The sequence below is a fragment of the Ammodytes marinus genome (assembly GCF_949987685.1).
Source record: "Ammodytes marinus genome assembly, chromosome: 7".
Lineage (NCBI taxonomy): Eukaryota > Metazoa > Chordata > Actinopteri > Uranoscopiformes > Ammodytidae > Ammodytes > Ammodytes marinus.
The window spans coordinates 2,341,848-2,365,630 of NC_137211.1; the positions used below are offsets into that span (position 1 = coordinate 2,341,848).

General features: G+C 37.6%; 3 protein-coding genes across 4 annotated transcripts in view; all 3 read right to left on the bottom strand.

Moving 5' to 3' along the window:
- Positions 1 to 669: 669 nt before the first annotated feature.
- Positions 670 to 8,086, bottom strand: atp6ap1a (ATPase H+ transporting accessory protein 1a; the record flags this gene model as incomplete). Its single annotated transcript, XM_080030587.1, has 11 exons — positions 670 to 879; positions 1,626 to 1,863; positions 2,324 to 2,374; positions 2,569 to 2,726; positions 2,930 to 3,079; positions 4,056 to 4,141; positions 4,234 to 4,274; positions 4,722 to 4,912; positions 5,561 to 5,635; positions 6,257 to 6,383; positions 7,956 to 8,086. The coding sequence occupies 11 exons, from the start codon at positions 8,084 to 8,086 to the stop codon at positions 670 to 672; spliced, it is 1,458 nt and encodes a 485-aa protein (XP_079886713.1).
- A 1,132-nt stretch (positions 8,087 to 9,218) lies between these two features.
- Positions 9,219 to 19,100, bottom strand: tafazzin (tafazzin, phospholipid-lysophospholipid transacylase). Of its 2 annotated transcripts, none has more exons than XM_080030593.1 (11): positions 19,078 to 19,100; positions 17,645 to 17,791; positions 17,218 to 17,346; positions 16,498 to 16,543; positions 16,081 to 16,166; positions 15,437 to 15,517; positions 15,011 to 15,052; positions 14,497 to 14,559; positions 13,860 to 13,912; positions 13,539 to 13,616; positions 9,219 to 13,111 (listed from the first exon to the last, which is right to left on the bottom strand). In XM_080030593.1, exons 2-11 carry the CDS (start codon positions 17,751 to 17,753, stop codon positions 13,007 to 13,009), a joined length of 792 nt encoding a protein of 263 aa, XP_079886719.1. In that variant the 5' UTR covers positions 17,754 to 17,791; positions 19,078 to 19,100; the 3' UTR covers positions 9,219 to 13,006. The 2 variants fall into 2 exon arrangements, with proteins under 2 accessions (XP_079886719.1, XP_079886718.1); XM_080030592.1 differs by having other exon boundaries at positions 19,042 to 19,082.
- Positions 19,101 to 21,878: 2,778 nt separating this feature from the next.
- The window catches only part of LOC307253539 (mitochondrial carnitine/acylcarnitine carrier protein-like), a gene marked incomplete at both ends in the record, with an annotated part of 12,526 nt that continues 10,621 nt past the window's right edge, over positions 21,879 to 23,783 (bottom strand). Inside the window, 2 exons of the mRNA XM_080031646.1 lie at positions 21,879 to 21,941; positions 23,448 to 23,569. Coding sequence (XP_079887772.1) covers positions 21,879 to 21,941; positions 23,448 to 23,569 — 185 coding nt within the window. The remainder of the gene's footprint in view (positions 21,942 to 23,447; positions 23,570 to 23,783) is intronic.

A 23,783-nucleotide genomic window follows, 5' to 3' on the forward strand; every position in this document is an offset into this window, starting at 1 on the left:
CCTGTATGTACAATTGTTTCCCTTTTTTAATAGGGGGGTCATTTATCGATTAATGGCAGCCTGAAAACTAGTCCCAGTTTCCGCCTATCATGTATTAGAATTACATTTAGTGGTTTAACTAAACATGAAAGCTTTGCCGAAAACATTTCTTTGCTTAAACAAACTGAGCAGATTGTTGAAATACATTCACTGTTGATCAATTACATTTTCAGTTTTTCGGAAGTTTGCCACTGCGATCTTAATGCAGTTCTCACACGAGAGAGGCACAAACTGGGGCTACTTAAAAGAGTCAAGTCTGCACATTTTTATAAACTCAACACATAATGTATGTAGTAATGACTAAACCCTTATTCTGACAACACATCTAGTTACTGTGTGAAATGCTCAACTACAGATGAACAGGGAAAGGGAATGTAAAGGGTCGGAGTGGAAGCATTTCAATAAGACAAGCATTTGAGGGACAGAAAGGAGGAAGGATGGAATGACTGGTTGGTGTGTGTGTGTGTGTTAATGTTTCTTCGTGTGTGTGCGTATGTATTGATGTCTGTGTGTTTGAACTTATGTTACTGTGTGTGCGTGCGTGTTTATGTCTGTGTGTGTTTGTTTGTATGTTACAGTGTGTGTGTGTGCATGTTAATGTCTGTGTGTGTGTGTGTGTGTGTGTGTGTGTTACTCTGTTTGGGGCACAGAGATGGCGGGGCCCTTGGGGTCATCAAAGCGGTCCATGGTGCGGAGCTGCATGATCATGTGCAGGCCGTAGGTGAGCACTAGGACCATGAGGAGACTCGTCATCAGACCCATCCAGATCCCGGGGGTGAAGAAACCCGCGCAGTCGCTGGCGTACGAGAACTCACTGCCGCCCAAGTTGAAGCCCTGGATCTGAGGAAAGGTTTGTTAGGACATCTCTGTTAAAGGCTTGGTGTGTTTAGGGCAGAAATGACACGTCAACGTAACCGATTAAATATATTAAAGGGCGATTCTAGAGAATGCTTGTCAAAATCAATGAATATTTCCTCATGATCCGCTACCTGTCCGTATTGTTTGTGCCTTGGAAAACAAATCCAGTGTTTTTTTTTGTTTTTTTTTTATTATTTACGTGATGCAGGACTAGACAGGTGAAAGGCATACCATTAGGTGAGGGACATGACAATTTAAGTGTTCACATTTACAACATTAACAAGCAGGAGGTCATTGCATATTTTTACATTGTTGTTGACAGGCTGTGTGTGTGTGTGTGTGTGTGTGTGTGTGTATATATATACATACATATAAACAACAAAATAATAAATTAAAAATTAAAAATAAAAGATAAATCAGTACTAAGAAATGAATAATCAACATAATAAGAATGTAATGATAAGAATGGCAACAAACAAATCCAGTGTTAATACACAGCCTAGGCTCTGTGTTTGTTTGTTCCGTATTGAAATGTTTGTCCTATCTGTTCTAAATCAACATTTGTAAGTTGATCTGACTGTGTGCAGTTGTGATATCCTAAAAACTCAATAAAAATTTAAGTAAAAAAAGAAAATACCCTTTAAAAAAAAAAAAGTATCTTAGAAAAACTAAAACAACTAAAAAAAACTAAAATACCTTAAAAAATATATATAAATAATCCCTCTTACCTGAAAGTCTTCAAAGTTGACCCTCCACTGGTTGGCTGGGTCTTTGCTAGTGCGTGGGACGAGCAGCGGCCACCTGAAGCTGGTGACGGACTCACAGCGGTAGGAATACTCTGCCGGGGCGTAGATGTTCCTGCTGCCGTTGAACGTGGCTTTGGTCCCGTCGTACTCCAACTCTACAGCGTCCAGAGTGAACCAGCGCCGAGCGGAAACCTTGTAGTGACGATTGCTCATGGCAAGGCTAGACAGACAGACACACAGACAGATAGACAGACAGACAGATAGACACACAGACAGACACACAGACAGACAGACATGCACAGACAGAAAGACAGACAGACAGACACGCACACACAGAGATGCACACACAGACAGACAGACACACAAAGACAGACACAGTTTAGCAGATTTTTTTTAAATAATTTTTAATTTGTTTTTTCCTTTTTTTATACTAAAAGAGGGATGGAAACCGTGTACAATTGAATGTATAAATATTGATATAAATACATAAATGTAGAACATATGAACTTATACAAAATACCTCCCACATAAGAGATGGAGCTGCTTCATCTTCATAAGCATTACTGAATTGTAATATTAAAGGCTTAAACCACATCCTCAGGTAAAACAGAAAATATATTTAAACGTGTGTGTGTGTGTGTGTGTGTGTGTGTGTGTGTGTGTTACATATATGGACTTACATCAGTTTGAAGGAGCGGTGGCCGAGGATATTCTCATAATTGATGACCAACCTTAAGAGAAGGAAAGAAATATGTAATGAGACAATATCCCGTTTCTTTTTAATACTATAACTAGAAATGTTTGTTTGTAAACAACATTGTAACTAAAAAACACAGCGATAATGAACAATAAACTAGGCTAAGTAATGGACTTTTTTAATCACTGCTATTCAAACTTGTGTTATTATTACAGGAGTGTGAGCTACCTGGCTTTGTTTTTGTCGCAGGTTGAGCCGTGGAGTTTGGGGCTGACTCCCTCGCCGAAGGTCATGGGAGTGAGGTCATGACTCTCCCAGCGTCCGCTACGAAGGATCCCAACCGACAACTCTGAAGCCCACAGGAGGATGCAGCTCTCCTCCTTTTCCTAGAGACAGAGAAGAGAGAAAAGACATTTATTTATTTTTTAAGATACTTTTTTGGCATTTTCAAGCTTTATTGGATAGTACAGAGTTGAAATGGGGAGACGCTGCTGCTCTAGTGAACATGGGCAAGGCACATTTTTTTAACCAACCAGACCCAAGGCAATTTCAAAATGCTTTACAGGAGACAGGGGCATAAGCATTTTACCTTAAACTCCACAGGCGCGTAGATCCCGGCCCTCTCCTTGGCCTTGCGCTGCCTCTCTCGTTCTCTCTCTCTCTCCTTGTATCCGCCTCTGGCCTGAAGCAGAGAGCGACCGCCACCCAGACCGGCTTCCATAGAGAGAGAGGCTGCCTCCTGGGAAGAGAGGAAGACAATGTTAACTAGACTGCTGCACAACAGACAGTTTATTTTATTTTATTTTATTTTATTTTATTTTATTTTATTTTATTTTATTTTATTTTATTTTATTTTATTTTATTTTATTTTATTTTATTTTATTTTATTTTATTTTATTTTATTTTATTTTATTTTATTTTATTTTATTTTATTTTATTTTAAAGGACACCTATTATGTTAAATGCGCTTTTAAATGTTTTTTTTTTATCATCATTAATATGGGTCCCTGGTGTGACTAGAGACTCCCAAAGTATGAGGAAAAAAACTGAGCATCTCAAACAGAGGCTGAAAAGAGGACATTTAGAAACAGCACTGAGAAATATAAAGTAAGGGTTAATGAAACTGCACCATGAAAACAAATCAAGTGCACATAACTTGCCACTTTATACCAGTCGACATCTAAATAAACACTTACATTTTATTTAAAGGTGCAGTGTGTAATATGACATCATCAAGGAAATTCTACAAAGTTCTAGAATGCAACACTCCCTGGGTAACCCCACCCCTTTTGAAAAATAACAGAAGCTACAGTGGCCATCAAGGACAAGAACAATTCTAAATTGTAAACAATGCACCTGATGACATTCCAACTATGACACTTTCAAGATGGCGGCACTAGGCCTTGGTCCAAGATATGCAGAAAAATGGACATATATGAGACCCTTTCTAAGGGAAAAAATAATAATAAAAAAAAAAATTCAGCTATTATGCACTAAATTAAATGTACTTATGGATATTATAATTACTTTCTACAAAATTTGCTAGGAAATAAAACCCAAAATTCTACACACTGCAGGTTTAAGTCTCAGCTTTCATACTTATACTTTTCTTTATATTGCACTGTGTTGGAGGAGCCCAAGACTAAAGAATGTCATTGCCAGTGACTGCTCTGTTATTGTTGTGCATATGACAATAAAATAGAAAACAGACTCACCCTCGAGGGTCGCATGGCTGTGTAAATGGCCGTGTAAGGGACAGACTGGCTCTTCAAGGTGCTCAACACCTGACCAATCACCTCGTCTGAAAAACAACATGTTCATATTCTACCATGGTTTTACCCAGGAAATGATCACAAGCAAAAAAAAATATATTTTCTTAGTAAAAAAAATTACCGTTCCCACTGAGAACCTCCTTGGCAGACATCAGATCAGCTCTGCGGGAGAAACACGAGGCAAATATAAGATATTGAAGAAAGGGGAAAGAAGTGAGGGTAATTATTAGAAAAGTTAATATCTTTTTGAATGGAGATTGTCCATTGGAAGTACAATATAGTCCAGAACTAGGCTTAAAGCTGGGGTATATGATTTCTGATTGGTCAAAGTTAACATGAGCTGTACACTTTGACCAATCAGAGCGAGGCTCCGATTCTCTGTTCTTATTGGCTGTTGGTACTGTCCATTCACGTTGTTGGTGTAGAGCGTGTCAGGGAGGGACCATAGGGGAGGGACCAAAGAGAACAAGTGGAGCGGTTGAGGTATTTGGATTCAAATCTCTATCCCAACTGCTATTTTCTCCCCAAATCCTATACCCCAGCTTTAATCCATGTCTGTGAAACTGGCCCAATAAGTATTGAGTTATAATAGTCAGTGTGTGTACCTACCCAGTTCCGTATGGCAGCCTGAACACCATGAGAGCGGGTGCAGAGGCGTTGAGTCTCAGCTGACTCAGAGTCTCCGGGTCCATGTACAGAGCCGAGGTTTCTAATTGGTCCTGAAGCTGACCAATCACAGCGCTGGAAGCCGGCCAGGAAACCGCCGGCAACACCAGAGGAGACGATGACATCAGAGCCGACTGGGGCACACCAGAGACAAAACATCCGTCAGTTAAAGGAATACTTCACCCATACGGAACCGGCGTTCTATCATTATAAAATCACTATTATAATATAATGAATGAGGTTTTTCTTCCCTCAGTCTTCCCTCAGTCTTCCCTTGGCCCAGCTGTCCTGTTAATCCTAACCCTACATTTTTACTAGTGTGATGTCACACTAGTAAAATGTAAGGTTAGACCTTTTCTCAGGCTAGGATGAACCGATCTCAAACATGTTTGCACATTTATACTACATAGGATCTCAGAGTTCAATACACCTTCATATTTCCACTGGTGAAGTAGGTCACAGAGCAGGTAAAAATCCTTCCCAATGTCTTGATGGTTTTTATCATGTTTTATCGCACTTACAGATCTGAGATGATGCTAGATAACTTGCTGCTTGAAGACCGCAGTGCATTAATGTGGTGACGTAGGGACGAGGGAGGGGACTGCTAACTGCAGTCACTGACAGGAATTTAGCTAAAAGAACCATTTTGCCTCCTGAACTTTTAATTAGGACCCCTTATCTGCATCCACTGGAGTTCTGATCGGACTGTCTGCAGTGATTTGAACTATCCTACTAGCAAAAAAAATTCAATTTCTCACAAACGGTCAATAATATGGTCTTACCTCCAGGTTTGGGTAAACACTGTCCTGCTTGTTTCCAAAGGCCCCTCCGTACATGGTGAAGTCTTCTATGCTCATCTGTTCATATGGAGACGGTGGAAGGAACATTAATGTACACAACAAAAAAAAAAATGTTTATTAAACAGTTTGTAGAGACAAAGATGAAATGGGACAGAGAGGGGGAATGACATGCAGAGAACGACCTGCTGTGAAGAGGACTGAGCCTCTATGGGGGCGCTCTTACCACTACAAATCATGTATACTTGTGATGTAGCATATAAATAGGTAATTTAAGATGTGTGTACCTTGTCCTGAAGAAAGGGCACCACATTCCAATGTGCCTTGTGTAAATTGACTAATAAAAATAACTTAACTTGAATATGTCATTTCTACATCGGTGTATGAGTGTGTGTGTGAATGGGTTTAATGTGGTAAGAAATGTAAAGCGCTTTACAAGTCAAGTCCATTTACCATTTATTTTAGATGTGCGTAACTTGGGGCGCCCTTAGCTCAGTTGGTAGAGCGTCCCCCCCCCCGGGCCGGGCCCAGCAGCAGACCCGGGTTCGATTCCCGCCCGCGGTCGTCCTCTGCATGTCACTCCCCTCTCTGCCCCATTTCACCTCTGTCTCTCTGCACTATCAATAAAGCATAAAAATGCCCAAAAAATATATATATTAAAAAAATAAAAGATGTGCGTACCTTGTCTTGAAGGAAGAGCACCACATTTCTTGGCCCGACGTTGAGAGCGTTGTCCAGGTATGAAGCTAGCTGCTGCTGCTCGACTATGTGACCTGCTACGGGAGGAGACGGACGGGGAAGGGAAGACCTGGGGGAGAGACACAGGAAAGATTTAGGAGAACTGAAGAAATACTGAGGTAAAAGTAGTCACGCAATAATTTAAGAAAAGCCTAAATGTTATGTAGGAAATGCCTTAAAAATCTTACTCAGGAGACAAAAAGGTTATTTAAGCTGAGAACCCTACACCCAAGGTTAAACCTGCAGTGTGTAGAATTTTGGGTTTTATTTCCTAGCAGATTTTGTAGAAAGTAATTATAATATCCATAAGTACATTTAATTTAGTGCATAATAGCTGAAAAAAATTATTTGAATAATTTTTTTTCCCCTTAGAAAGGGTCTCATATATGTCCATATTTCTGCATATTTTGGACCAAGGCCTAGTGCCGCCATCTTGAAAGTGTCATAGTTGGAATGTCATCAGGGAGCGTTGCATTCTAGAACTTTGTAGAACCTTCTTGATGATGTCATATTACACACTGCACCTTTAAAAAGTGTTATCAGCTGCATTTACTTGAGGTGAGTTACTGCAAGTGAAAGGGGTAAAAAAAAATGTGACTTATATATTTCTTCATGACTCTGCCAATTGTATTTAGGAGTACTGAAGAAATACTGAGGTAAAAGTAGTCACGCAATAATTAAAGAAAAACTAAATTTCATGTGGGAAATGCCTTCAAAATCAGTTATATAGGAGTAAAAAAAAGTACTTCTTTAATAACCTTCAGAATAGTGCTAAGAATGAAAGTTTAGTTGATGTAACGGTAAGTGCTTTAGAAGTTGAGATTTTTGTTTTTGAGTATTGAAAAAAAATTATATTGTGAGATAATGTTAGTAAAAGATGGTTATATATCGCAGATATATACAAGAACAAACAGACATGGTTTAGTCAAATAAACAACTAAATGTACATTTTGGACATTTGATTAATACTAGTATGAAAGAAGACATGTTATGGAAGATAAATAGACAAAAATCTCAAAATTGGCCAGTGCTTGAAAATATGTTTTTGCCTGCAGTGTTGATAAATATGTGACATGGATTGATATAGAGGCGTGTTGTTTTTTCTTTTGCTCCTATCGACTTACACCAAATTGTAATGTGTACTTTATATTGTAGGCCTACGACTAAAATAAAATTGTTTAATAAATGAATTAATTAATCCTGAATCTGATGTATCAACACCCAGCTACCATGAAGAGGGATTGGATTACAGACAGCACAACATAACATTATTATCCGATGTACAGTTGTCAGTAATGGTTTAAAAATAATGAATAATAAAATATTTATTTCTAATAAATCATTTATTAGACGACAGGTGAAATTGCACCTGACGTGTATTTAGAAAAACACCGAACAATCCTCACGTTTCTCTACCAGTAATCTTATTAAATTAACCACAGTATAGTGTCTGAATTATATTTATTTATATAATGTAACATACATGCTATTAGCGGCGATTGCGAATCTATCTGTTAAAACCGTTAGCTGACCGTTAGAAAAAACGATAAGCGTCAATGGAGCCTGCTGAGTCCTTCTGACTGTCCTTTTTTCTGAGCAGATTAACTCAATGAAAACGCCATTAATTTTCAACATTTCTTACCCTTCACTGGCCCACAGAATAAGCGGAACCTGCTCATCGCAATTTCCCGTGTTTATCACATTTAATAAACCGAGAAAAACGGCGTAAAGGGCGAAGATGCGGCCCAGCTTCTGTCTCCCTGTCGTCGCCATCTTTAGGATATCCCAGTGACAGCAGGTGACGTGACGTTGGGGGAGTGACGTCACGGGACGCAGGGATGAAGAAGGAGATGCGCGCGTGGGGTGGTGATTGAGGAAGGCTTTCACAGGCTTTTACTGCAGTAAAACTAGGCTCCTTAATTACACCCTTTTATATACTATCTATGCTTACACCCGTACTTGTCTGTTACAAGCCAAGAGAGCAATAGCTTTAGAATGATTTTTCTTTTATTAAACTATGTATAAATAAATACATTGTAAGGATCTGTCATCATCTAGGCCTATAATTATGGAAACAATAACATAGGCTACATTACTAAGCTGGGAAACCTTGAAAAAATTATAAGGAGCTTTATGGATTTTTTGACACAAATGTTGGTGTCAAGTAATTTATTGTGACTGGTATCTGTATTGGATCATTAGCTGTATTGTTATTATACAGTCTGTACCTCTGTTTTGAAGCATACTCTGTTGTTTGCTTGCATGTTAATTTGTCTTTATTCTATCCCTACTGCCAAAACTGATTATGTAATTGTTATAATTGAAAAACACCAATAAACATGTTGTTAAAAAAGCATTCATATTCAAATTAAACTTAAATAATGATTATCAAACGTAATCACAAATATAAGTACATTTAAAATTGCAAATATTATTATTTCTGGTTGTAATTTTACTGTTTAGTGCAATTCTGTGTGTGGTTCATCTTGATCTCCTATCAGTTGTTGATGGGACACTTATTATTGTAACCCTGTATAATAACATTTCACTACAGCCAGAATATTAGAGGAATGAATTTAAAGGTTAAATGAAAAACAAGGGGAAAAAATAGACATTATTGAAAAAAAAACGGTCAAAAAGGAGAGTTTGTGCATAAATAATTTTAATTTCAATACAATTAATTTATTATTATTTATTTATTATTATTATTATTTCAATACATTTCATTTAAATAATAATAGTACTTAGTAGGTAAGTGTACTTTAATTTAAGAGACTGGGCTCGGTTGATTTTAAGATGTTAGAGTCAGCTCAGTAAACATGGATCCACATGAAAAACAATACACAGTAACAACAATTCAGAAAAGTTGAATTCTTTATTGTGGTTCACATTCTGAACAGTAGGAAAGATTGGCAATCACAGTAAGGCTAAAATACATTTATCAAATAACCACGGATAATAATCACTTCACCGCGGCCTTTTATTTATTTATTATAAAAGCCATTGATGATCTGTGCGATAAAATAAGTTAAGTACATCTGTAGTGGGGTGACATTCGGAGGCTGAAAGGAAAAAAAAATTAAATTCAAACACTATCTGCAAATTATGTAAATCACTAATTGATGATGTGAATGTTTGATTGAGGATTACAGAAAGAATCAATTGCACAAGGTGATGTAATGAGCAGGGTTTAAAGCTACACTGCGTAACTGTCATATGAATGAATGTCGGTTCAATTCAAGCCATCGCCAAATGAGTTGACACAAAGTTGATTAAGCCTATCAGCTCCACAAAACTCTCTCTGTATTTCTCAGTATGGCAGCGTTTACAAACTGGTGTCCCCCCCTGACACTGGTGCAGGAGCTCAGAAAAATCCACAAGAAATGTTTCAGTTGTTGATTTTACTGCTAAGAAAAAACCTGGACGTACAGCAGAAGGTATAAAATCCATGCGCCATCACCGAAGGCTTTACCTCATGTATATACACCGACAGTGTTGTTGTAAGTACTCAGAATTCCTCATGAGTAGGACAGAAGTCCCGCACTATTGCTTTAAAGCTGCATGGATATTATAAAAGCTAAACATACGATGGTACAATTACTAATATATTATCTTTGCCATCCTTTACTTTGCATGCCAGTAACCATTCAGTACAAAGGCTTTTTCACAAGATAACAGTATAAGTCTATCCCTGCGTTCCGAATCGCATACTTTCTACTATTTAGTTTGGTAGAAAAAAGATTTAGGATGTCCCGATTCTTGTGGCCAAATTTAGGATGGTTAAAAAGACCCGGATGTCGACTACTGGCCAAGATTTTTAGTGTTGAAAACAGCCTCCTATTTGGGCGATTCTGACCCACAATCCAGTGCGCACGTGAAGTGACGTCACATTGACGAAGCCTCCATATGAAAACAAACGGGGATGTGACGGATATAAAAGCAAGAGGCAAGATCAAGGTGCAATGTTATGATGAAATAAATAAGTAAAAGTATGTCCCAATAGTATGCCTACTGCATCCTAACTAGATTCTTTTTATCATCAGATGTAGTATGTAGAATAGAAAAAAGAAAGTATGAGATTCGGAACGCAGGGTATGTCACTCCATGTGTACACATACACACACACACACACACTGCTGCATACTAATATTTAGTATTTATAAACAAACAGCCTTTTATGTAAAGATGAGGTAACAGGTCAAACCTTAACGCCAGACACAAACGTCAATACTGGATGATTCTGCATATCCAACAATTTTATTTATTGTTTTTTTTATTCCATTTAATTAAAATGTTTCTTCAAATTCCCCTATGAATAGATTGGAGTAGGGATACTGAAAAACAAAATTTTACAATGTACATGAATTTCCACTACATTTTCATAGTATTTTTGGTCAGCACTTTTCCTCCAATAGCCCTTTATGTGCCTATCTGTAAAGCAGTTTTTTATTCTCAGTGGTCCGCCATTTCTGCGCTAGATTTCAAAAGCAGAGATGAAAAAAAAAACGTATTTCTGTATTGAAATAACCTGAGTATATATTTGGCTGCGCTGTAAACAGATACATTGGCTGATCTTCTGATAAAGTAGCTGCACAATGAGAACCTTCTGTCGTTATTAAACTGGGAGAATCTACATTTTAAGGATTATATATTTAAGGTTAAGTGGAGGATCAAGGTTATGGCTACACCAACTAAATAACTTAAAATATTCATGAACCAAATTTTATTTCTATTAATTTATTTCTTCAATATTCATTCTGTCTCTCTATCTACAGTATTAGTAGTTTTCATTGTAAGTGGTGTGGTCCGCCAAACTGTATTTGTACTGTACTTGCTGTAACTATTACCACCAGTAACCATGGGATAATTCTATTTTAGGGACATAGAGCTCTGGAAAAAAATTAAGAGACCACTCCAAATATTCAGTGTCTCTCGTTTTACTATTTAAAGGCATATGTTTGAGTAGAATGAACATTTTGGTTTTATTCTATAAAACTACTGACAACATTTCTACCAAATTCCGCCCCAAAAATACTGTCATTTAGAGCATTTCCATTAAGTAATATAGAGACGAAGATTTAAGAAAAATCAAGACTGTTCTCTTAATTTTTTCCAGAGCTGTATAACTTCTGGTGGACACGCTACTTCCTGCTTTGGCAATGCTAGTAAATCCGTAACCGTGGAATCATCCAATAAGGGCGCACTTAAGAAGACACTGGGCTGTGTTGATTGGTTGAATACTAAACATCAAATTAACTTTAGTAAATTAGGGTCTGAATAAAATTTCAAACATTCAATATCTTCCACTTGTTTAGATCTATTCAGGCAGCATCAACTGGTGTGAATTCAAGTAACTCAAATCATCCATCATTGTATTTTTTCAAAACTACAGCAAATCCCAAACCTTTCCAAGCTAATGCGGCTAAATGCTATTAAATAAAAACATGACGCCTGATTTTTTATTTATTTTTAAAGGTGCACTATGTAACTTTGCTAAGATATATTCTCATAACTGAATAAACAAACTTTCCTCACAGGAAAATGTGATCCCTGGAACACTGTTTGGGGTTAGAAAGCTTCCTGAAAAGTTACTGTTTCACTGTTGTTGTTGTTTACAGCAGCAGGGCCCACAGTTTGGCTTACAAACATATTCTAGTCTTACGTTTGTTTCCAGGTTCCTCAAAATAATTTAGTTTTGATTTATGATGATAGAATTATTCAATACTAAGAATTTCATATAAAAAAAAATTAACTTACAGCAGGATGTGCATATGTAAACAACCCCCTGTCCCATGAAACTAGCGTAGTGCACCTTTAAACAATCAAAACAGGAGTTTCTATTGTATCAGCATTAATGCAAATTAACTAAAATCGTCAAGTTATCCCAATCCCAAAAACGTTGCCAAAAAATTCTTTAAAATCTGCGTGTTTGAAGGTCCCAGCACCATCAGAGCAAAGGGAAGGGAGTGGATAGCAGGATAGCAAGGGTGAATAAAACAGTCTTATTTTTTTGGGGTGTGTCCAGCATAAAAGGTATTATTACCCTCAGTAGTTTAGGGTACAAATGGATCATCAGTCTTGTTGTTTTGTGTTGTTAGTGGAGCGGGTAAGTGCTTATTTTCATCAGAATCTTCCAGTTGATGATACAAGCGTGAACATTGGCATGAGCAGTCTCTAAGGGTTGCTTGACAGGAAAACACTCACAGCCACTTGAAAGTTCTATTTTCAAAATGGCTGGCCCCTGGATCCTCAGGAGATCAACACTTTGGTTGCGTTCCAAATCGCATACTTTCTACTATATAGTATGTAGAAAAAGATTTAGGATGTCCCAATACATGCACGTCAATTGCAGTATGCTGAAAATACATAAATGCCCCACTAACTCCAATAGCATTTTGGAGTATTTGTCATTATTCTTGACATTTCTTGATATAATGAAAAAAGAAATCTTCCTTGTCTGATTTTGGAACGCACACCAATTTTCTCATAGAAATGTATTGATGGGTTTTTTCATAAAACATTTTTATTTAATTTTTTAATTTCAATGTCTCAATGTACCATTTCCTTGTCAAGTGACCCATGCAGACTCATGCTCATGCCAACTTTCACGCCGGTATCACAAATTGAAAGATTGTATTGAAAGCACTTATCTGCTCCACTATGTGTGTGGAGTGTGGCATCCAGGGCAGGGGCTCAGGACTGTGTCTGTATCTGCCCGGCGTGGAGTGCCTCGGCCTGGGCTTTCAAACTCCGAAACTCCCCCTGGATGAAATCAGTCAAGGTCTTCCTCATTTCCAACTGAAAGGAATGTTAAAAGAAAGAATGTGTTGAGATTTTTTTTTAATAAAGTATGAAAAAGAGTGTACATTTTTGCAATTTTTAAATGCAAAAACTAATTTATGAACTCCAAACTGAATTAGTAAAACTAACTATTTTGATTATTTTTCTTAGTCATTTTTCAAAAAACTAAATCTGTTCAAACTTCAATTTGATTAATAATTTACTTGGGAAAAAAAGGCGACATCAAAAATCTAATTCTTAAATGTTTAAACTAAAGCGGCACAACACTGATATTTTTGGCGACAACATTTTATGAACTACTACTAAATGTTCAAATTAGATTTATTTTTTATTTTCTAAAAAGGTACCAGTATATGAAAACACACAGATTGCAGTATTGGAAGTTCTCCGATTGCAGTGCAGGTAAACTCCACCCTGTCCTCACCTGGCTCTTGTTTTCAGCTCTGAGAGATTCAACGAGCTCTTTCACACTGAACGGGTTCCCCACCAGAACCGTGATTCTCTGGAAGAAAAACACACTCACTTATAATAATAATAAATACAATAATGTACATCTCTCCCCCCCATATAGGCTAAGTCCTCTTCACAGCAGACCCGGGTTAGAATCCAGCCCGGGTCGTTTTCTGCATGTCATTCCCCTCTCTGACACATTTCATCTCTGTCTAAGCATAGAAAATGCCCCCCAAAAAAAATCCTGAAAAAAAAAAAAAAATGGAAATCTTTATGTTGGTTGAGGTGTTCCTACCTTTCCCATCCGGGGAACGTATGGAGTTTCATTTGGCAGAACGTCACTCAAACCTGAGACAAAAGAAGACATTTTATGATAATCCCTCAAAAGCGCTCTTTCATGTGGAATAAGGTCACAGTAACCTTTGACTTTTGACAGCCACATTTTAACCAGTTCATCCTTGAGTCAGAGTGGATATTTGTGCAAAGTGTGAAGAAAATCCCTCAAAGTGTTCATGAGATATTGCGTTCACAAGAATGGCCTGTACGGACAGACAACCCATAAACAAACAGGAGGAAACAGTGCATTTGTTGACTATTTTCAGCTCCGGATTTGAGAATTTATTTAAAAATATTTGAAGTATTTATTTTTATTTTATTTTATTTAACCTTTATTTCACCAGGAAGGTCCCATTGAGTTACAGTAACTCTTCTCACAGGGAGTCCTGGCCAAGACAGGCAGCAGAAAAGAAGTTGCAGAATTTGCACAAGGCCACACACACACACAAACAAAGTACACCATCTAAGAGCATCATAATCAAATGTTTTTCTGCTGAAACTACTTCATATTTGTTATTTATCATGTAATTTAAAAGGGATAGGACCATATACTGTATAAGTTAGGAGGCCATTTTCTGAGTTGCTGAGTTACTCACCCACATGCCACAGCGGCAGGATAACTGGATTTAGGGAACATTCCGCTATGAGCCGACCGATGCCTGAAACACAAACCAGACATGATCACTTCACCTCACGCAGAATCTAAACAACTCATTCATTCCACTTAGAAACTAACGCTATGCTCACCCCATTTTAAATACTTTATTTTTATTTAATTTTTTTCTCAAAGAACACACACACACACACACACACACACACACACACACACACACACACACACACACACACACACACACACAGACACAGACACACACACACACACACACACACACACACACACACACACACAAAAAGGGAACACAAAAACAAAAGACAAAACAAACAACTATCATGGTGTATACTCTACTTAACAGGTTTCTAAGGACATTGTTTAAACTATAGGCAAATGTTAAGCAGAAAATAAAAAGTCAATAAGGTGTAATGTATGTCACTTCAGTACAGTTATATAGTCAAGGAAAGGCTGACATATTCTGTTTAAATTGTGCTCACCCCATTTTAACCGGATAAATTCTTCAGTCATGTTCACTTTGCCTGTTGGAGGAGCAACAAGAGGAATCAATAAAAAACACTATTTTATACTATATAATAGGTCAAATGCATTCATTATTGTACTGAAAAGTGTCATATACAAAATGTATTCAAAGCTGCTCCGAGGAACTTTCCGTTTGTGTTAATTCTTGCGTCCCCCTTTAGACAAAAGCGGTAGTGTTTTTACTACGCCAGCTATTGTTCCTGGGTGAGCGTATACCCATGACAAAGGCATTAAGAGAAACTATATAAAAATAGCATTCTTTGCACCGATGGTCTCGTTTGCTGTTACATTTCATTCATGATCATCAGAGGAAAAATTTGATTGTTTCAGAAATATTTAAAAGTTCCTCGTAGCGCCTTTTTAAAGTAAAAGGGTTAACAAACCTTCTGGGAATATGTGAACCCACTGTCCCTCGTTCAGCTTCTCCAGAATGAAGTCCATCCCTTTCTGGTAAACACCGTCACCTACCAAACACACATTCAATTTACATATCATTTCACCATATTTATTTTATATGAATCCATTTGTGTCAGTTGCACCCCCAACTGTCTAAATAATATATTTTTTTTTTTGTAAGGTAATTTTTTGGGAAATTTTTATGCTTTTATTAGACAGATGGAGTGACAGAGATGAAATGGGACAGAGAGGGGAATGACATGCAGAGAACGACCTGGGCTGGATTCTAACATGTTTTTAAATGTTGAATGAATATATGGATAAAAACATGGCACTTCATTCATCACATCATGACGGTTTTAATCAAATCAACTTTAAAGATATTTTTACACTGGGGCGCTCCGGTGGCGTAGTGGATAGAGCGCGTACCATATTGGCTCCGGCCTTCGTTGCAGTGGTCGCGGGTTCGAGTCCGACCCGTGGACCTTTACTGCAGGTCATCCCCCCTCTCTCTCTGTCTCCCCATTTCAACTCTGTACTGTCTAATAAAGCTTGAAAATGCCCAAAAAATAATCTTAAAAAACAAAAACAAAAAAAAATGTACACTGAAAACGTGAAACGAGACACTGACCTCTGCAGACCGGGACACACCGTCCACGGCTGAAGAATCGCGAGTAAAACTCCTTCGTAAAGCAGATGTCTGACGCTGCCGGAGTCCTGAAAAAAAAAATATATATATATATATCTATACAGCTCTGGAAAATATGAAGAGACCACTCCAAATGTTCAGTGTCTCTCGTTTCACTATTTAGAGGCATATGTTTGAGTAGAATGAACATTTTGGTTTTATTATATAAACTACTGACAACATTTCTACCAAATTCCAATACATTGTTTGTCATTAAGAGCATTTTCAATAAGTTAATGTAGAGATGAAGATTGAAGAAAAATCCATTTATCCCACTTATTATGTTTTGTTATTAAAATTAAAGTCAATTCACAAAAATATATTTTTAACTGAGTGAATGAGGTGTGGGGTAAAACTCACCAGCGCATCTTGTTGAAGGTCCACATTTGTCTGAACTTCAGGACACCTGTTGCAAAACGTGATCATAGTATTTTTACTTTATATTTTAGAACTGCTTGTGATTTTTTTAAGCTTTTGCGTGTGTTCTTTTTTTTCACAATATGTTTATTGTTGTTTTTTACAACAAACACAAACAGACATTTGCACCATCTTAATAAGAATACAAATGAAGTCATTCATTTAAAAATGAAACAAAAAATTACAATAAAATATATAAAGTATTAAAATTGAATTATTTAAAAAAAAATAATGTTTACCCCATAGGTGAGGGTTAGGGTTAGAGGGTTAGGGGTTAGAGGGTTAGGTATGGTTCGTACCCCATAGGTGCGGGTTAGGGTTAGAGGGTTAGGGGGTTAGGGGGTAAGAGGGTTCGAGGGTTAGGTATGGTTCTTACCCCATAGATGCGGGTTAGGGTTAGAGGGTTAGGGGGTAAGAGGGTTAGGGGTTTAGGGTTAGGTATGGTTCTTACCCCATAGGTGCGGGTTAGGGTTAGAGGGTTAGGGGTTAGAGGGTTAGAGGCTAGGGTTAGGTATGGTTCTTACCCCATAGGTGCGGGTTAGGGGTTAGAGGGTTAGGGGTTAGAGGGTTAGAGGCTAGGGTTAGGTATGGTTCTTACCCCATAGGTGCGGGTTAGGGTTAGAGGGTTAGGGTTAGGGGTTTAGGGTTAGGTATGGTTCGTACCCCATAGGTGCGGGTCGTCCATACAGGACTGGTGATTGGACAGAGTGATGAGGGGCGTGTCCCGCGGCCGCTGGTCAACCAGGTCGACCAGAACCTCCTGGTTATGGACCGTCAAGCAGTTCATGTATTCTGGAGGAAACGTAAACCACAAACATTTAGGAAAAAACATGTTATGGGTTTCTGTGTGCGTGCGTGTGTGTGTGTGTGTGTGTGTGTGTGTGTGTGTGTGTGTGTGTGTGTGTGTGTGTGTGTGTGTGTGTTATAATCCCACTCAATGGTCCAGAAGTATGACCCGACCACGTGTCTGTCTCTCTGTCTGTCTGTCTGTGTGTGTCTATCTGTCTGTCTGTCTGTCTGTCTGTCTGTCTGCCTGTCTGTCTGTCTGTCTGTCTGTCTGTCTGTCTGCCTGTCTGTCTGTCTCACTCACTGGTCCAGAAGTATGAGTACGACCCGACCATGCCCATGATGACGGTGCCCGAGAGCCTCCAGGCCAGAGCCGGGCATTGTGGGAAAGGCCATTTGACCTCCAGGGGCATCGCAGATCCACACACTCTACATCCACACGCACCTTAACCTGAATTTAACACATACAGGAAACAAAAATAATTAATTTCCTGAGAACAAATCTGGTGAAATATTTAAAATTGGTCAAAGTTTGAGGCTACGGGGGCGCCCTTAGCTCAGTTGGTAGAGCGTCCCCCCCATGGGCCTTGGCCAGCAACGGACCCGGGTTCGATTCCAGCCCGCGGTCGTTCTCTGCATGTCACTCCCCTCTCTGCCCCATTTCAACTCAGCCTCTACACTATCAATAAAGCATAAAAATCCCCCAAAAAATATCTTTAAAAAAAAAAAGTTTGAGGCTACAGAGTTAATTTTTATTTTTCGTAACATCTTTTTTTAAGTTGTTAGTCTGGACTCTTACAATAAAGATTCAAACTGAAAAATTACTGTTGAAGTTTCTTGGTCCAGTGTTCTCATTGTGCAGAGCTTAGAGACACGTTATACAGTTTTAAACCTTAATGTGACTAAACATTAAATATTGTATGATACAGAAATGTTTGTATCTCAAAAACGACATGGAGTTATCTCATCTGTTTGGTGATTTGATCCAGTGGGAATAAACAATTAAGAATGTATTTATTTATTTTGGGGATATTACATTTTTATTTCTTTATTTTATCTTTAGCTTATGACAATAATCTCAGGAGGGACAATTGTTGCCATGATGGCTAAGATGACTCATTCACTGGGTAAATTAACCTAAATCAGATAGCTAATATGACAATGTGAAATCAAAAATTATATTTAGTCATAGTGTGGCAATTTTTCTATATACAGTCTACAGTTTCCACATTACATTATATTCAGTAACAAAACCGTTTTTTACTGTTGTCTTAGTAGGGTCCCTTTTTATGGTATAAACTCTCAGCCTCTCCATCTACCACACACCCTTTACCAAATCAAAACAACTATGGCTGAATAAGAACCTTTAGATTTTCCATCAATTTCCTAATAACCTGATCAATTGTTAGGTTTTCCCGCGACTCTAGCGTCAACAAATTCAAGGCTATGAACAACAGATATGTAAATATTACTGACACAACACGCTCGGATTAATAACATAGCCTACAGCCATGTAAAATGTCACGGAATGAACACATTAGCTTGTTTAACAGGTATCTTCCTCTATTTCCATTTGACACTCGGTTGTTTTACGGCCATAAAAAGCCAAATAACTTCCCTTTTTGAACTCCTAAACACCCATATAACGTGCTATGCTTCTCCACGAGGCTTTATATTATATATTTAATACTGTTTAATAACCTTTGGCGGCAGCGATAGCATCACAAGATCCCTCACCTTTCTAGTGCTGACAGGACGATGGTAGTCACGACCCCGGAACCAGAAGTCACAACCGCGCTGAAGTCTGGGAAATGTCGTTCTTACATGAAACCGATTATTCCGCGTTATGATTTATATATTTTTAACGTTTGCAGCCTCGATTAAGAGTAGATGGTTTGTTTTCTGCTGTATTTTACTCAGATTTAAATACAGTTAATAACGTTAAAGGCCACCACGCACCCTCCGTGTTGAGACGCAAGGGATTGTGGGTATTGTAGGCTGTGAAGTAGGTGAAAGGTGAATTCCTAGAAAGAGGTTTTATAACAGGTCCATGGCTTTGACCTTCTGATCTTTTTTTCTTTTCAACGTAGAACTACTGGACTGTTTATTTAATAGCGGAAAAATAAGACAAGATTACCATCAGTTTTTTAAAATCATAATTACAAAATATATTATAAATAGAAAGCCTAATTAAATGAATTAAAAAATAAATTAATTTTAAAAAATGCATGTTTTTTAGGGAAGAAAGTTTGAGCTAAAATCCCTGCAAATTGTTAAATTAAAATTAGATTAATAAAAAACGTTGGACACCTTTGTTAGGAATATTCTGATATATTCTGGTATTTTATACCGTCTATGATTCTGAGTAGCCTTTGTCAGCATAACTATGTTTTATTTAAAATGAGGCAGAGAAACTTCTTTCATATGTAAAGTACATACTGTATATATTTTGTGATATCTATCTATCTATCTATCTATCTATCTATCTATCTATCTATCTATCTATCTATCTATCTATCTATCTATCTATCTATCTATCTATCTATCTATCTATCTATCTATCTATCTATCTATCTATCTGTCTGTCTGTCTGTCTGTCTGTCTGTCTGTCTGTCTGTCTTTCCATCCCTCCCTCCCTCCCTCCCTCCATCCATCCATCCATCCCTCCCTCCCTCCCTCCCTCCCTCCCTCCCTCCATCCATCCATCCATCCATCCATCCATCCATCCATCCATCCATCCATCCATCCATCCATCCATCCATCCATCCATCCCTCCCTCGACCCCTCATGATGATCAGTGGTCATGGCATACCCCAGCAGCCTCAGTGGCCTAATGGATAAGGCACTGGCCTCCTAAGCCAGGGATTGTGGGTTCGAGTCCCATCTGAGGTGTGTTTGAAGCAGAGTGGCGCAGCGGAAGCGTGCTGGGCCCATAACCCAGAGGTCGATGGATCGAAACCATCCTCTGCTAACACAGTGATTTTACACAGACACTGTCTCTGGAACTCTCTCCAACAAGCCATCCGTGACACTGTCCCGGCATTCCGAATCGCATACTAGCCTATTTAGTATGCCAGAAAAAGATTTAGGATGTCCCAATACATGCACGTCAGTTGTGCTGAAAATACATAAATGCCCCACTAGAAATTTTGGAGTATTCGTTTGCATTTGCATTTTGGAGTATTCGTCTTTATTCTTGACATTTCTCGACATAATGAAAAAAAAATAATTCCTCATCTGATTTTTTTGTCTCTCCTGTAGTGTAGTAAAAAGAAAGAGTATGTGAGTTTTCGTTAATAATCAGTCGACACACACAATAATTTATTAGGCAATTTCCAAACATTTTAATCACAAAGTTTATAAAACTCCTGTACACAACACAGTCCCGAAAAAATAACCTCCTCAAAATGAACCCTAAATGAACCCTTTTTGGTATAGAGCTTGTCGATTAAAATAAAAACATTCTTAAACCCCATTCTAAACTGAACGGAATTATAATATGTATCATCTGAAATCACAGATAGTTTGGAAACACTTTTTAAAAAAACGTGACAAAAGTTCTCAGTTCTCCCGCTAAAATAAATATATATATTCTTCAATAAAATCTTCATCTACAAAAAAAAATAAAAATCATACATTCATATAAGTGTGTGTGCGTTTGTCTGTCTGTTGGCATCACTCACAACGAAGTGAGGATGACCACAACGACATAAAACATTAAAGGCCTACTTCACCGGTTTGAATATGAAGGTGTATTGAATTCTGAGATCCTATGTAGTATAAATGTGCGAAAAAAATTGAAATTGGTTCATCCTAGCCTGAGAAAAGGCAGAAAGAGTGTTTTTTTTAACCCTATATTTCTCTTTCTCGTGACATCACAGAAAGAGAAATATAGGGTTAAAAAAAAACTTACTTTATAAATGTTACTACTATTATTACTATTATTATTATTTCTCAGGCTAGGATGAACCGATTTTTATTTTTTTTGCACATTTATACTACATAGGATCTCAGAATTCAATACACCTTCATATTCCCACCGGTGAAGTAGGCCTTTAATGTCAAATTAAATGTAAAATAAATTACATTTCGAACATCTGTTAAAATGTGTCAACAAAAGACACAAAACACTTGAAAAAAAACAGTCCCTGCGTTCCAATTCCCATACTTCCCTACTATTTAGTATGCACGAAAAAGATTTAGGATGTCCCAATACATGCACGTCAATTGTAGTATGCTGAAAATACATAAATGCCCCCACTAACTCCAATAGCATTTTGGAGTATTCGTCTTTATTTTTGACATTTCCTGACATAATGAAAATAAATCTTCCTTATCTGATTTTTTTTTTCTCTCCTGTCTGTGGCCCTAAAATGCTTCTGTACTTTAGTATGTAGTGTAGTAAAAAGACTAAAACTATTCTGTACTTTAGTATGTAGTGTAGTAAAAAGAAAAAAAAGTGTGATTTGGAACGCAGGGAGTGTGTGATGCAGAGAAGAGAATTGTTTCCATGGTGACCAGATTCACAGATTTTTTCTTCACCAACTTGGCGCGAGAATGTTCAGTCCTTTAAGTGCAAATTCGAACCCCAAGAAACAGGCCTAGAAGAGAGGGAGAGATTGTATTAGTGTGTTACACATGTTGAAAATTGATCTTAACTTCCGCTGTTGCAAGAATATTTCATTTTATGTATTCATATCTAGTGCCATCTATGTCATATTTAGTGCCATATTTTCAGTCGTGTGGCTTGTACTTTCCGTATGTGGACACAAGGGGGCGGCGACTATACACTCGAAAAAAAGCGACCATGGAAAGTACAGTGACATATTAGGGACATGAAGGTAATTTTTTTTTATATATATAGGCCTATATATATATATCTCTGAGCCATGAAAGGGAGGAAACAGAATAAAAAAATAAAAATAAATCTTAGATTAAAGTTTTAAAATTGCCAGAAACCACCAAAAAATATACCGGGGAAATTAACTTTTGAATATTTTTTTTTTTATCATAACATGGCTGAGGTGCGTGTGCTGTCTCTTCTATCACACAAACGTGAGCACTGACAGTGACAGAAAACATTTAAACCTGCAGTGTGTAGAATTTTTGGTTTTATTTCCTAGCAGATTTTGTAGAAAATAATTATAATATCCATAAGTACGTTTAATTTAGTGCATAATAGCTGAATTTTTTTTTAGAATAATTATTTTTTCCCTTAGAAACGGTATCATATATGTCCATATTTCTGCATATTTTGGACCAAGGCCTTGTCGCCGCCATTTTGGAAGTGTCATAGTTGGAATGTCATCAGGTGCATTGTTTAAAATTTTGAATAGTTCTTGTCCTTGAAGGCCACTGTAGCTTCTGTTATTATTCTAAAGGGGTGGGGTTACCCAGGGAGCGTTGCATTCTAGAGCTTTTTAGAACTTACTTGATGATGTCATATTACACACTGCACCTTTAAGAAAATCTGTCGTTGTTTGGAATGTAGACTTTTCTCATGTCTCAGCACTATATCTGAAATTAAAAATGTATTTGTGGTATTTTCTATAGTCAATTTTGATAAGTAGCATTCATCATAACACCTTAGATCAAGAGCCGACGGCTGGAAAACCTACAACCCACAACAATCCCACTGTTTATGTTGGTTCAATATTGAAATTGGCTCTAACCACTACACCACGAGTATTATGAGTAGTAGGATGTTAAAGGGACACTGTGTAACATTTGAAGTAATTTATTAGCTAAAATCAATATCCTCATTCATAAATATGTCCTCATTGGTGTAAAATCACCTCTGCCAAAAAATCTGAATTATCCTCCTGAGCGGAGAATTACAAATATTAATATTACATTTTGTACATCGAGCAGGCAGGTCTTATGGAGGAATCCATGTTTTTGGAATGTCATCAGGTGCATTGTTTAGAATTTAGAATTGTTCTTGTCCTTGAAGGCCACTGTAGTTTCTGTTATTATTCTAAAGGGGTGGGGTTACCCAGGGAGTGTTTCATTCTAGAACTTTGTAGAACTTTCTTGATGATGTCATATTACACACTGCACCTTTAAGAAGTGTTGACTTAAAAATGAAAAGTAAAAAAAATATTTACGGCGTTGGCAGGGAAAGCTCGTAGAAAGACGGCGTTGAATCCTTTATAGAGCGCTCTGGGTCCTTCCTCTCGGAGCAGTGTCCTCAAGACGTCTACGAAACCTCGGTACTTCCCCTCTGCAGCTACACACACACACACACACACACACACACACACACACACACACAAACAGATACAGACACGCACACAAGAACGCACACATACATACAACCGTTTGAAAAAGAAATGTAAGTATGTGCATGTACAATCTGCGTTATTTTTTATAACATATGTAATTAAGCAGAGAATAAATATTTTGTATCATTTGTTCAGACTTTCTTTCTATAAAACACGCAT

Excerpts from the sequence above, each read along its gene's own strand:
- tafazzin (XM_080030593.1), bottom strand. The coding sequence starts at position 17,753 with ATGCCCCTGGAGGTCAAATGGCCTTTCCCACAATGCCCGGCTCTGGCC. Across the intron at positions 14,560-15,010 it reads ATTTATCCGGTTAAAATGGG|GCATCGGTCGGCTCATAGCG; the intron begins GTGAGCACAATT and ends TTTGTGTTTCAG. Across the intron at positions 13,913-14,496 it reads CCTGCCGCTGTGGCATGTGG|GTTTGAGTGACGTTCTGCCA; the intron begins GTGAGTAACTCA and ends CTTTTGTCTCAG.